This window comes from Trachypithecus francoisi, unplaced genomic scaffold (genome assembly GCF_009764315.1).
Source record: "Trachypithecus francoisi isolate TF-2019V2 unplaced genomic scaffold, Tfra_2.0 Lachesis_group5, whole genome shotgun sequence".
In the NCBI taxonomy this organism is placed as follows: domain Eukaryota; kingdom Metazoa; phylum Chordata; class Mammalia; order Primates; family Cercopithecidae; genus Trachypithecus; species Trachypithecus francoisi.
In genome coordinates, this window is record NW_022681470.1 from 26,779,842 (window position 1) to 26,794,710 (window position 14,869).

Sequence of the window (14,869 nt, forward strand, 5' to 3'; positions counted from 1 at the left end):
TTTTAAGCCATCTGGTTTATGGTAATTTGTTACAGCACCCCAGGAAATTAATAGGATGGGGTTTTAAACCTTTGCCTGACAACACCACGAAAAAACCTGACTGAAATACACAAAACAAAGATTTTCACAATAGTGGACACCAGACAATGAAGGACAGTAATCCCTGAGAGATAAGAAATAAATGAGATAGTCCTATGTTTGCCCTAGAATATTGCCTTGAGAGAGTTTCCAGGTCACAACACAGTGAAGGAGAATCCAGGCAGAACCTGATAGTATCCCTGAGTTAAGGAGATGAAGCCAAGAATCCAGAGATGCCAAGGAGTTCACAGAAAAGAGTACTGAAGAAGAAAGAGCTGAGCAGAGAGAAACTCTGGAGTTCTAACAGAAGCCTCCCTCAAATACTGAGTTGAGTATTGATGGGAGCATAGGAATTTAAGTGAGGCTGGGACAGAACAAAATGAGAGGAGTAGAACAACAAAGCTGAAAATAATGCCTGCTTCTACCAACCATACTGGCAACCTCATAATTCATGCATTAGTGGGTAGAGTCCTCAGAAGGGTCTTGCCTCTGTAGTGGGAAATAACCAGCGTTATACTAAATGCTGCTTCTGTCCAGACTAACAAATTATAAGAGTAAGATCCAAGAGGATAAAACTGTTTCCAAGTAATTTAACTATGTTCCCAAACAAAACTCAAATATATTTTTAGGAATAAAAAATCCACCTACAGCAATGTAAATTTCACTGTCTTGCTTTTTTTTTTTTTGGGACGGAGTTTTGCTCTTGTTGCCCAGGCTGGAGTGCAATGACGCAATCTCAGCTCACTGCAACCTCCACCTCCCAGGTTCAAGCAATTCTCCTGCCTCAGCCTCCTGAGTAGCTGGGATTACAGGCATCCACCACCACTCCTGGCTAATTTTGTATTTTTTAGTAGAGGCAGTGTTTCACCATGTTGGTCAGGCTGGTCTCGAACTTCTGACCTCAGGTGATCTGCCTGCCTCAGCCTCCGAAAGTGCTGGGATTACAGGCATGAGCCACTGCGCGCGACCCTGTCTTGCTTCTAATCAAAGATTATCAGTCATACAAGAAGCAGGGAATATAACTCACAAGGAAGAGAAAAATGAACCAATTGCAACTGTCCAAGAATTGACCTAGAGTTTAATTATAAAAATGGAACATTATAAGTTATATAACTGTATTCCAGATCTGCTAAAAGTTAAGTAGAGACATGGGAGATATCACAAAAAACATTCAAACTTCTATTACTGAAAACTACAATGTTTGAGACTGTAAATTAGATGAAATTAACAGCAGTTTAGAAATAGAAGAAAAAAAGATTAGTGAAACTGAAGACATAATCACAGAAACTATCCAAAATTAAACACACAGAAAAACATGGAAAAAATGTAGGGTTTCAGAGAACTGTGGAACAACTTCAAGTGGCCTAATGTATGTTTACCTGAAGTACCTGAAAAAATAGTAACAGAAACATTTCCAAATTTAGTGAAAATTATAAACCCAGAGTTTCAATAAGCTCCCTAAACCAAAAACAAGAAACAGAAAGAAAATTACACCAAGGCCCGTCATAATAAATTGCTCAAAATGAATGATGAAGAGACAATCTTAAAAGCAGTCTAAGAAAAAGAGACCTTATATTAATATATAGACAAAGATAGCATGACAGCAGACTTCTCATCAAAAACAGCGCAAACAAGGCAACAATGGAGCAACATCCTTATAGTATTAAAAAAGGTTGTCAACCTAGAGTTCTAAACCCAGTGAAAACATTTCAAAAAGATAAAAATATTTTTAAAATAAGACTCTTGTAGATACACAAAAGGTAATTAACCACTGGTAAATATGTCCTACAAGAAACATTACAGGAAATTGCTCAGGCAAAAAGAAAATGACACCAGACAGAAATATGGATCTATGCAAAGGAATAACATCAATGGAAATGGTAACTCTACAAGTAAATATATAAGATTATTTTCTTAGTAAATATATATTTAAAATAAAATTGATTATTTATATAAAATGATAATGTGTTATAAGGTTTTTTGTTTGTTTGTTTTTGGCTTTTTTTTTTGAGATGGAGTCTCACTCTATCACCTGACTGGAGTAAAATGGTGCGATCTTGGCTCACTGCAACCTCTGCCTCTCAGGTTCAAGTGATTATCTTGCCTCAGCCTCCTGAGTAGCTGGGGACTACAGGCGTGTGCCACCACACCCAGTTAATTTCTGTTTTTTGGTGGAGACAGGGTTTCCCTATGTTGCCCAGGCTGGTCTCAAACTCTGGACCTCAAGTGATCTGCCCACCTGGGCCTCCTAGAATGCTGGGATTACAGGTGTGAGCCACCACACCTGGCCTTGTGATAGGGTTTGTAACACATGTATAAGTATAATAAATGTTAGTATTAGCATAGAGGTGGGAGAGGGAAGAAGTGATTGTAACACTAAGCATGAAATGGCACAAAATACTTGACAGCAGACTTAACTTATGATAAGTTAAACACGTATCACTTGTAGGTAATTATGATTAAAGATGTATGATATAAACCTTAAAGCAATCAATAAAATAACAAAAGACTTATAGCTAAGCTAACAATGGAAATAAAATAGAATTTTAAAAAGTCTCAAATTCATACGAAGGCGGACAAGAAGGAAAAAGGAGGAAAAAGACACATACATACATGCAAAGCCAATCTAGATGCTGTTCATAAAAAAACACACTTAATATAGACATAAATATATTAAAAATATATAGACAAATATATCCCATGATAACACTAGTTGCAAGAAGAAGTAGATTAACATAAGGTAGATTTTAGACCAAAAATATTACCAGCCATGATGAAGATCACTTCATATTGATAATAAGGACAATTCATCAATAGTACATCTACATCTACATCTTTATGTCCCCAAGAATAGAGAGCTTCAAAAATACATGTGGTGAAAACTGGTAGAAGTGTAGGAGCAATAAATAAATCACAATTATAGTCAGAAATTTCAATATTACTCTCTCAATAATAGAAAAAGTACAGGTAAATATCAACACATATAAAGACTTGAACATCAATTATTTGGGAAAAAAAGATCTCCCTTCTAAATAACCCATGGGTCAAAAAAGAAACCAAAAGGAGAAACTGGAAAGTATTTAAACTGAATGAAAATGAAAACAGGACATATGAAAATCTGTGGGATGCCATCAAAGAAGTGTTTAATGGGAAATTTTTAGCACTAAATATCTGTATTTGAGAAGAAAGGTCTTGAATAAATGACCTTAGCTTCCATCTAAAAAATAAAAAAACAAAAAATAAAAAAAAAAACAAAAACATAAGAACACATTAAACCCAAAGTAAGCTGAAGAAAGAAAATTATAAAGATCAAAGTAGAAATCAATGGAATAAAAAATTGGTAGGGCTAAAAAGCATCTGATATCAAAATTTTCTATAAGCTATGGTAATGAAGACACTGTGCTATTGGCATCAAAACACACAAAAGTGATGGACAGAACAAAATAGAAACCCAAAAATAGGCATGACACATATGGACAAATGGTTCTGACAAAGATATAAATCAATTCAGTAGATAAAAGATAGTGTTCTCAAAAGTAGTACTTACATAATTAGCTATTCATATGCAAAAAGAAGAAAAACTTTGATCCATTCCTCACCCCATATACAAAAATTAACTCGAAATGTATTATAGGCTTAACTAAACTCTGAGACTATGCAACTTCTAGAAGAAAACATATGACAAAATAATTGTAACCTTTAGTTAGGAAATGATTTCTTAGATACAATACCAAAACCATGATCGAAAAAACACTAAGTTGGAATTCATAAAAATGTAAAATTCTGCTCTTAAAAAGATATTTTAGGAGAATGAAAATTTTTGCAAATCATGTATCTGATAAATGCTTATATCCAAAACATGTAAAGAATATATCTAAAACAATCCAATTTAATAATAAGGCAAAAATTATGAAGGCACACTTCAACAAACAGAGATGGCAGATAAGCACATCAGGAGATGCTCAACATAATCAGTCACTACAGAAATTCAAATCAAAACCACATACATTCATGGTGAGAATACAAAAACGACTATTATAGAAAAACATCTGGCAGTTTCTTACAAAGTTAAACATACGCCTATCATATGACTCAGCCATTCTATCATTAGGTATTTAACTAAGAGAGAAGAAAGTGTATGTCCATACAAAGACTTGTAGACAAATGTTCACAGCAGCATTAAAATTGCCAAAAACTGGAAATATTCTAAATGATCAACAGGTGAATACAAAGAAATATTATTTAATAACAAAAGGAATAAACTATTGATAAATGCAATAATATGAATCTTTAATTATGCTAAGTAAAAGACAAAAACACATACATACTACATGATTTCATTTATATAAAACTCTAGAAAATGCAAACTAGCCTAAAGTGACAGAAAGCAGATCAATGATGACTTGGGATTGAGGAAGAAGGGAGAAGGAAGAAGGAAAGGGAGAGATTACAAAGATGCATGAGGAAATTTAGGGAGCGATGGATATGTACTTTATCTTGATTATGGTCACCATTTCATGGGTATTTACATATGTTAAAATTTATTAAATTATATACTCTAAAATTATACAATTTATTATCAGTTATACCTCAATAAAGCTGTTAAGAGTATACAATATCTGCATAAATAAAATATTTGGTTAGAAACAGAGCTTAAACTTTTGCATGTTAAAAAAGTCAAATTAGTTCTTCGAAACTTTTGCACGAAAACAATTGCTTTCTTGAGATCTGATGCATTTTGGATTACATGCTAACATAGAAAATACCTATTATTTTCTAGCATATTTTAAAATGAGCTTTTGAAAATCTGACATTTTCTCCAACAGGCTGAACTAAATTACTTGGCTTCAAAGATTTAAAAAACTCAGTGTAGTTAAAATTGCTAATAATCTTCACAGGATGAAAATATTTTGGGAGTTAACAAGTATTTCCATATACAAAGTCAGTCAAACACCAATGAACTACATGAATCATCAGTCAAGTAGAAACCAGGAATTAAATTCACACTTAAAAGTCCCATGTCATTATCACTAACAACCATAAGATTTTACATCTTACCAGTAACCAAAAAACCATACTATTGAAGTTTTAAATCTCTTAATAAAGCTAGAGACAAGGAATTCTTTTCTATTAAACAAGAGAAATATTTTAAAATTTTTATATCAATTTCCTAGGAAAGCAATAAAACAATTCACTTTATAAAACAAGTAAGTGAGGGTTAAAGAGACAAATATTGTTATTGAAAAGGTCACACAGTAGATTAAAAAATCCTTTCTTAGGAAATAAATAATAAGTATACAAACATTTAGGAACTAAACGGGGAAAAATAGTAGAGTGAAATTTAAAACATTACCCATGCTAAAGACAGACGAATTTGTAGCATATTAACATTTATAGAACTTTCAGTTATTCTCACATTAGCTTTACAGATATGATAAAAAGTGAACAAAACAAATGTATTTAGAGTAAGTACTTTGTTGCCTTCCTCATTGCTTAGGAATTCATACCTCGTAATAGCTGTTCCTGTTTTACCACAAGCCCCTGGTACTTTTTAAAGGTTTTTTCATAATCCTTTCTCAAGGTTTGATTTTCAGGGTCTTCATCAAGTAAACAACTTGTTAAGGATCATCCATACTCACTGAAGCAAAAAAAATCTACTGATAAATTCTATGAACAACGGCACTGTTAGATTTTATATGCAACTTTATCCAGTTATTTTTCTCACCAAAAGTTTAACTAAAATGTTCTCTGTATAATAATTGTGCTGTAACAGCACTTCTTATCTAAGTGCTCATGGATTCCCTAGGAGTCCTTGGGTGAACAAACTTTTTTTTTATGTAGCCCACAGCTAACATCATATAGATGTTTGAACCTCACCAAATACTTGAATTCCCAGAAACTGTATGTGAGTATTTCATGTAGGTGCACAAGTCTATAACTTTCAACAGATTATCAAGTGGGTCCACGAACCAAAAAAATTACTGCCTCAGAGAATGATTTAGTTACTAAGAACACTGGATTTTACTTCAGACAGAGGTCCAGAATATTCAAAGGATATAGATTAAATCTAAAGCTTTTGTAGCAGCCTTTTCAGACTAGAGATGCCAAGAAAGAACTAGCCCAAACTTAAAGGTAAACAAATTTTTAAAATCACATCTTCTGGTCCCAAATCGTCCCCTGGACACCTTGCAAAAATAATCAGTTATTTCAGCATATGAGTCAAGCATATGACCCCAGAATATGAGTCAATGCAGCTGACCTTGTTGAATACCACTTGTATCAAAATACAAAGAAATTTAGGACATAATAAAATAGTAACATGTCAGGAGAAATGACCACAATTCTGATGTAATTTTTACATCCCTTCAATTACCATAATCTATTGAGTCTACGACACATTTTCCTCACATCTTAACATCTCCAGAACTGGATGTGTCTTATAATCCATGATGTGTCATAGTTTAATTGAAAGCATATGTTCCTCTCCTAGCGGTTAAACAATAGTGAATCTTAAAATTAATGGTGTCTGATATAGAAATACAGTATGTCCTAAGATATCAGTTCTTGTCACCAAACAATCACAAAATGCAAATCCATGACTGCTAAATAGTTCCACTAGTGGTTCCCTCCATACTTCTCCAGTTTAAATAAATTTTAGGTATCACTGAAGCATTCAGGAGTCTTGGGACTCCAAAACTGATGCAAAGTCTCTAGGATTCTTGGGTTGTCGATGTAGTTGAGTCACTGTCAATCTAGATGCCAGAAGTTTATGGTATGCATAGGAAATTTATAAACCTGAAAAGATTCTAATTAAGAAAAGTCAAAGCTTGTGTGCGATGTGGATTTTATAGCATCTTGGAATTCCATGTCACAATAATAAAAGTCTGAGAGATTTTGTACACAATAACCTGAGTTAACCTATTACAACACAGATCAAACTGAAGCCTCAGGGTTTCCGGAGGCCAAAATTAACATAAAAGTAAGGTCCACTTTTGCACAAAGCAGAGTTAAAAATGTATGATATACTGCACAACAGGAATAAAGTTTTCACTTTTTAAAAGACACAATAAACACTTGATTCAAAGGAAAGTTACCAGCATGCCCAGTTGATCTGCAAAACACATCATATTTGAACAGATATGAATAAACCAGGGGCCTCTGATCCAGAAGCATTAAGTTGTAGAGGCTAAAATATGATAAATATCTTCAAATATGAGAAGAATTATGATGTTGAAGAGAATATCCTTATTCCATATTGCTTTAGTATGCAATACTAGAACCAATGGATAGAAGTTATTGGGAAATGGACTTCAGTGCACTAAGCAAAAGACTATTATAATAAACAGAATGCTAAACCACAGAATGGGTGAAATAAATAAGCACTGACATTGTTAAAGAAGAGCCTATGTAATGCCATTTGCCAAGGAAGTTGCAGAAAAGATTTTTATATTTGCAAGATAGGTTAAAACAGATACCTAAGTTTTCTTTCACAGGTTCTATCATTCTATAGGCCTTTCAAATTTTTATTAACAACAGTATTTTTGCACTTTCCTAGAAAAATAGAACTTTTAACTAGGTTCATCACCAAATTTACACCCATTCTAATCAAAGTCACCTTAGTACTCACATAGAAGTACATAAGCAGCAGTGGTGAGCTAGGCTTCAACTAACCAAAGGATCGTAGTGGATGTAATGATGTAGTCCTTTAGAGGCTCACCTACTAAGTTACCCGACACAACTACTACCTGCTCCTTCTACCTCATTAACTAATAAAGGTTGTTAAGAGACAAAAAGTGAATGTCAAACTGTATCCATTTTGATAGTTTCAATCTACTTCTTAACCTTCAATAACACATTCCTGGCATTGTTTCCAAGTAATGCAATTAACAATTTTAAAAAAGGAAAAAGAAAAGAACAAAACCATCCCACCCATCCAAAACTTATAGCAAAAGGCAACAGAGGGTTCAAATGCCACTCTAAAAGGATATCAGCTTTCTTCTTCTTTGAAAGTTCTTCTTGCCAAAGCTCGTGTCTTTTTAACTCATGATCAATAATATTCATACACAGAGCTCCAATTTTATAGTGAGTAATAAGTCCATGAAACTGAGAAAAGCTTTAAAGAAGACATTTTAATATATATTTAAAAGAATATATTTTATGGGTACAGGAAATTTGTTTTTGGTGATCAGTGGTACAAATCATGTAGAAAATAAATTTGATATACATATTTTAAAAGGTATATCAATAATACACTAGGAAGACTTGAGATTATAAAATTATTTTAAACATATCACACTACCCTTACCTAAAATACAGTTATTTTTAAGAAGTTAGAAGGTAGACATTTTTTGTAACTAACCACCATATTAACTACTCAGATATTCACAATAGATTTTTAGGTTATTGTCTAACAAAACTAATAATGTATCAATACTACACATACATTTTATTTATTGTGCAAAACTGACATCAATTAGTAAAGTACTAGTAATTAGGTTTTACATATGTTTTCTAGACAATTCATTCATCCAAGTGTTTATTCAATAAATAATTATTTTCTAATACTAGCCCATTTTTAGAACAGAAGCAGCAATTCTCTAGGAATTGGCTAGAACTTTTCATAACATCTTAATAGACATCTTTCTTAAGGATATATGTGTATAAATAATAAATATGAATACATAATAGGTATGTGTTTGCACATACATGCGTATATATAACAATAACATTTACTGAGCACTTACTGTGGGTCAGGCTTTATTCTAAGCATTTTAATTTTTAATTCATTTAATCTGAAAAACTATCCAAAGAGGGTGCGACTATTACTATCCAAATTTTACTCACAAGTAAACTGAGGCATGAGTGAGTATAGACTAAATGAAAGATAGAATAACAGATAGCAAGACAGAAAATGGGAAACAGGAATAAGAATTCAGCAGTACAGCATAGGCAGACACACAGAGAAACTGAGAGAACGACTGATCTACACATTGAATCAATGACACAGACCAACAGCAATAGAGATACAGTAGTCATTTGATTTAATAATTTTTATACTTACCTGGAAAAGCAAAAAAAGATGTAAATTATGTTTGTAGCTAACTCGACACTTTGCTTCCAGTCTTCTCTCAGGACCCTTGCTAATGCACCAAGGGCAGTTTCTAAAGAAAAAGGAGAGGTACCGAAATGATCATTCTCCTTGCTCTGGTATAAAGGGTGATTGGTTTTAAATGTCTAGTTATTAATAAATAACAAAGCTAAGATAGAACTGGGACAAAAAGTAGTATGCTTCTTTCCAATACGGACAGATACTTTTAAAACTAAAATGTAACTTTACTTAAAGATACATAATACGCTACTTCAAGTATATACTGTACACAGAAGTAATCAAATATGATTTAAAGTGACATATGTTATGGTAACAATAAAAAAATTAAAAAGCCTTTCATTTTTTAATTTAATAATCTTAAATTAAGAACTGCAATCTTAATTTGTAAGATTAAGAACTGTACTCTTACGACTGCAGTACTGATTTCTTTTTAACATCTGATTTAATGTATTTGATAATATGAAAAAAACTTGAATAAGTCTAGAAAAAAATAAGCAGTTTAGTAGACTAACACTAGTTCCATTAAAGCAAATTAAAAACCAAATAAAATCTATACACAGAAAAATTAATTTAATATTTCAGTATCACACTGAATTTATGCTAATAGCTGCAAATAAAACAAAAAGCTTTCACAAAATTAACTTTCAGGTAGGTTAATAAGCATTTCTGCTGAAATTTTCTCCTCAGGAAATGAAAATTATAAATTAATGACACTAGTTTCAAATTGGGTTGGTACATAGCATACTAATTCTTAAAATAATTAAAACAAAATAAAATATCTATGTTAAAATATAAAAATCGTAATTCCACTGTTTTTAATAGATACTCAGGATTTACAATAGTACTTTATGGACTGCATTATGAGTATTTATTATGGTAATGAAAATGTTCCATATTTGAGCTTTCTGGCTATTCGGACTATGAACAAAAATTAATTGTATTAGTTATGAACCCACATAGTGACAAATTTTTTAGCAAATTAAAAATCATTCTATGATAGCATTTCACAGTATTATTCACATTCACAATGCAGAGAATTGGAATAGTACACGCTTTGAAAAAAATTATTTTGGAGTCATGTAAATAGGTTGGCAATGCATATTAACATGCAAAGCCTCCCAAAAGTCCTATTTAATAAAGAATCTGGTATAGCTTTGTTCAATCTAGCAATTCCCAAAGGTATTTGACCATTATAATCCAGAGAAAACAGTATTTCTTAAAATACTAGCCTATACAGAACTGTTCTATAATGTCATAAATTTAGGCATAGGTTTAGTGACCTATTTGCAAAATTTTATTTCATTTTTCTCCTTTAAAACAGAATAGAGAAACGTCTCAATAAAAATACAGTTACAGGAGTTGTACACAGTTTACCAAGAAACAGCTAAAAGAAAATACAGTTTACAAGAGGTTAAAAGACAATCCAAAATTAATTTCTACATTGAATGCAATCATAATCAAAATCCCATTATGACTTTTCACAGAATATGATGAAGTAATCTCAAAATATATAAGACAAATGTACAAGACCAGTAAAGTCAATTCTTGGGGAAAGAAAGCAATTTGGAACATTTTTTCCCACATATTCTAAAGTTCAAGTCAAAATAAAAAACAACATAACAATAGTGTGGTATCGGTATGTAAATAATCAAATAAACCAGTGGAACAGAAGGAGAGGGAACACTACAACAATTCCCTGAAAATATGGAACAGTACCAGCCACAGAATAAGTTTTCAAGAATTATCTATTTCATAAAAGAATGGCAAGCATATAGCAGAAAAGGCATTTTAAATACTTATTTGAAAATACTGATTGAGAAAACTATTGATTTGAATTATTTTATCCAGGTATTTGGCAACAATCAGAAAGGCATTCTCTCTCATGTAATGCAAACCAGATAATAAACAAATCTTTCCTATTTTGTTTTTGGCAAATATATAATCAGAAAACTATGGATTTAAAATGATTCTATAGGTAGGGCGTGCAGTGGCTCATGCCTGTAATCCCAGCACTTTGGAAAGCGGAGGCAGGTAGATCACCTGAGGTGGGGAGTTTCAGATCAGCCTGACCAATATGGTGAAACCCTGTCTCTACTAAAAACACACACACACACACACACACACACACACACACACACATACACACACAGTAGCTGGGCATGGTGACACACTCCTGTAATCCCAGCTACTCAGGAGGCTGAGGCAGCAGAATCACATGAACCCGGGAGGCGGAGGTTGCAGTGAGCCGAAGGTCGCAGTGAGCAGAGATCGTGCCACTGCACTCCAGCCTGGGCAACAGAAGGAGACCTTGTCTCAAAAACAAAAGCAAAACAACAAAACAAAACAAAACAAAAATGATTCTATAGTGGTGTTACTGAGAAAAGGGTGTTAAAAACATTCTATCTCCTTTTCTTGTTACTACCAAGTACTTCCAGTGAAAGGAAAGCAAATACTTGATGTGAAATTCAATCTCAATGAAACTGCAAAGATTAATAGCTTTCCCTGTGCTGAGAAAAGACGAATACTGGAACTTTAATAAAACATGATATATATATTTATGCAAATGTCTGTAGTTTGATCTTATATCCTAATTGAAACAATAAAAAAGTTTCCTAGAGTAGAAGAAAGAAAAGGTATAGTACCATTAATGCTTAATTTTCCTTGTTTACATTAAATGGTTGGTGAATTCTCCAGAGAATATTTAAATGCTATGCTCTCAATTTAAGAAATCTGAGTAGAAAGAAATAAAGAGCTGGAAAATATATGCAGTCTTAAGTTTTGTATAAATAATTGTAACTTATTCCTCTACTATAATTAAACATGTTTTTGGTAATCACCATTCAATAGTAGTTCTTCCAAGTTATCAGGATTTCGAGCAAGCTGCAGGATCAAAGCAGAACCTCGAACCTTGTCAGGAATATCTTCATATAATAACTCAATATATTCATCCATGTCATTAATGTTAGCAACTTCATCAATCTGAAACAAAGGAAGAGGCAGAAAGTACTCATCAACAATGCTCAACAGATCCACTGTCAAAGAAATAATATTTTGTGATCAATACAGATATAACAACACAGAAATTAGCCATCTTTTTGGATATGGAAATTTTAGATCTTTAGACCTAGGACTCTAATACAAAACCCCATGATAAAATGAGATGTATATAAACTTTAAAAATTGTTTATCAATATAAAGTATCTCAAATGTAATAAAAAATATTTGTATCTACTATAGTAGATTAAACAATATTTCAAAACATATTACAGTAAGAATATGTAAACATTTTTGCCCATCATTTATCAAAATTAATTGTTTAGAAAGCACAACTAGCCACAGGTACGGCAGGCAGCTCACAGCTACAATCCCAGCACTTTGGGAGGCCAAGGCGGGCAGATCACAAGGTCAGGAGTTTGAGACCAGCCTGACCAACATGGTGAAGCCCTGTTTCTACTAAAAATACAAAAATTAGCTGGGTGTAGTGGCACGCGCCTGTAATCCCAGCTACTCAGGAGGCTGAGGCAGGAAAATCGCTTGAACCCGGGAGGCAGAAGTTGTGGTGAGCCGAGATCACGCAAAAAAAAAAGCAGAACCAATACTTTTTGTCTTTTTCAATTAAATAATGATTTTCTACCTTTCTCAGGTACCTGAGTTCAGTCATTTTTAAAAAATACCACATGTGCTTAATGTGATTGTGTGTATTATTGATGGAAAAAGGCAATATCTTATAATTCAGTCCTCTATTAGATCAGAATGCATGCAGTCTTACCTCCATTCCTTCAAAAGGAGGTGGATCTTTAGGCTTGCTTGATTTTTCTTTTTTCTCTGTAAAAAGATTTTTTTTTTTTAAATAAGGAGAATTAGGTTTTTAGGGTTTCTAGGTAATTTTTATTTTTAGCAGCTGAGTTTAATTCTAGCTAAACTGGGGATATTAAAACCAGTTTATGAAATAATCTCTTTTCAATGTATAAAAATGCTCATATATAATCAATTTGATCAAATGAGGATATCAAGGGGAGTATAAATTAATAAAATCTATAACTGATCACCAACTTCCTCCTTGGTTAACTTTTTGCGTATGTAAGGTATACAGTCAGACTTGCCAGCAAGAAGCAAAATAGTCTGTTCTAAGTATCCTCTCTTTCCCTTCCTAATTCAAATTTAAGGTAGGAATAGGAAAATCAATAAGGCAAAGGAAAAAGTATGACTTGAGTAATATAAAAACTAAAATGAAAATTAACAAAGCAGAAAGAAATAAAAATTGGTAAATTTAAAACCTAAGATACAGAATAGTTGTTAACTGGTTCTTTTTTAATAAGTAAAATTAAGATCATAAATTAAAAGGCAAATATTTATTACTTGTATTAATTAAATCCCCACTTATTACCAAATAAAGAGTTATCCAAAGGTGTTGAACACAAGTTTGAGCCATTCATTTATATTGAATTATCTAATTAATGGCATAATTTCATTTTTTAATTTTTTAACAAAAAAACTATCAAATACTTTATTGATCTGGATCATAAGTCTAAGTAATGTATGTACATTAAAGTAAGTTAGAATGTTATCAAAATTTTTGATTCCATAATTAGCAAATAAATATATGATAGAATTAGTCATTATTTTCAGAGGACAGTACCCATTCTATATAAGATCATATATTCTCAACAGCTTAATTCTGCTTCAAACAAATAATTTACTAAGACAGTGGTTTTAATTATGCAAAAAAAATCACTGAATGTAATGAATTACATAACCAAGTAAGTATTATTATCTTGTTTCAATTGCTTTTAAGATAAGATTTCTGGCTTTGGAATACTGCTTGCCAAGTAAAAGAGTTTTAACAAAGAAAATCAGTAGTGTAAAAAAAAAGCGTATATTTAATATACACTTCCTAAAGCATTTCCTATGTCTTCAATTATTAATAATACTCTACCCAGATAGAGAAAATACTGATTTGTATTATTTTATCCATGTATGATGACATGAACATTTTTTCATATTCCTCTAATTTCTGGGGGGGAGCAAGGTAAAACCACTGATTTGCCCTGAAAACACAGTGAAAGAGTTTTTACTGGTTCAAAGATACTTTATCTAAATGCCTTCAGAATTATATTAATTTGGCACTAGGAAAGATCAACTTTAACTATACTGTACAACCTACAATAAGTAGACACAGATATTAAAAGACTACCAGATTTGCTTTTGTCCTTGGATTTATTGGACTATGTGATCTCTCATCATTTACAGACATCTTAACAAGAATATTCTATTAACAAAATATTTAATACAAATTTTCCTTGATAATATTTTCCTTATCTACATAGTACTTAACTGAATGTCAGGTATGTGATTAGAAGCAATCACGTTCAAAATGTCTATTTTTGCTTTTTTTTTTTGAGACGGAGTCTCACTCTGTTGCCAGGATGGAGTGCAGTGGCATGGTCTTGACTCACTGCAACCTCTGCCTCCTGGGTTCAAGAGATTCTCCTGCCTCAGCCTCCTGAGTAGCTGAGGTCACAAGCATGCACCACTACACCCAATTATTTTTGCATTTTTACTAGAGATGGGGTTTTACCATGTTGGCCAGGATGGTCTCGATCTCTTGACCTCGTGATCTGCTCGCCTCAGCCTCCCCAAGTGCTGAGATTACAGGCGTGAGCCACCACACCTGGCCCTTTT

General features: G+C 32.6%; 1 protein-coding gene across 5 annotated transcripts in view; it reads right to left on the reverse strand.

Annotated features, from left to right (window-relative positions):
* KIFAP3 (kinesin associated protein 3) overlaps positions 1-14,869 on the reverse strand; it is a 170,061-nt gene that overhangs the window by 109,954 nt on the left and 45,238 nt on the right. For all 5 annotated transcript variants that reach the window (XM_033195193.1, XM_033195195.1, XM_033195194.1 and 2 more), the window contains exons 4-8: positions 12,957-13,012; positions 12,025-12,166; positions 9,140-9,239; positions 8,067-8,191; positions 5,586-5,684 (exon numbers count right to left, since the gene is read on the reverse strand). In XM_033195193.1, the coding sequence (XP_033051084.1) occupies positions 5,586-5,684; positions 8,067-8,191; positions 9,140-9,239; positions 12,025-12,166; positions 12,957-13,012 (522 nt within the window). The remainder of the gene's footprint in view (positions 1-5,585; positions 5,685-8,066; positions 8,192-9,139; positions 9,240-12,024; positions 12,167-12,956; positions 13,013-14,869) is intronic.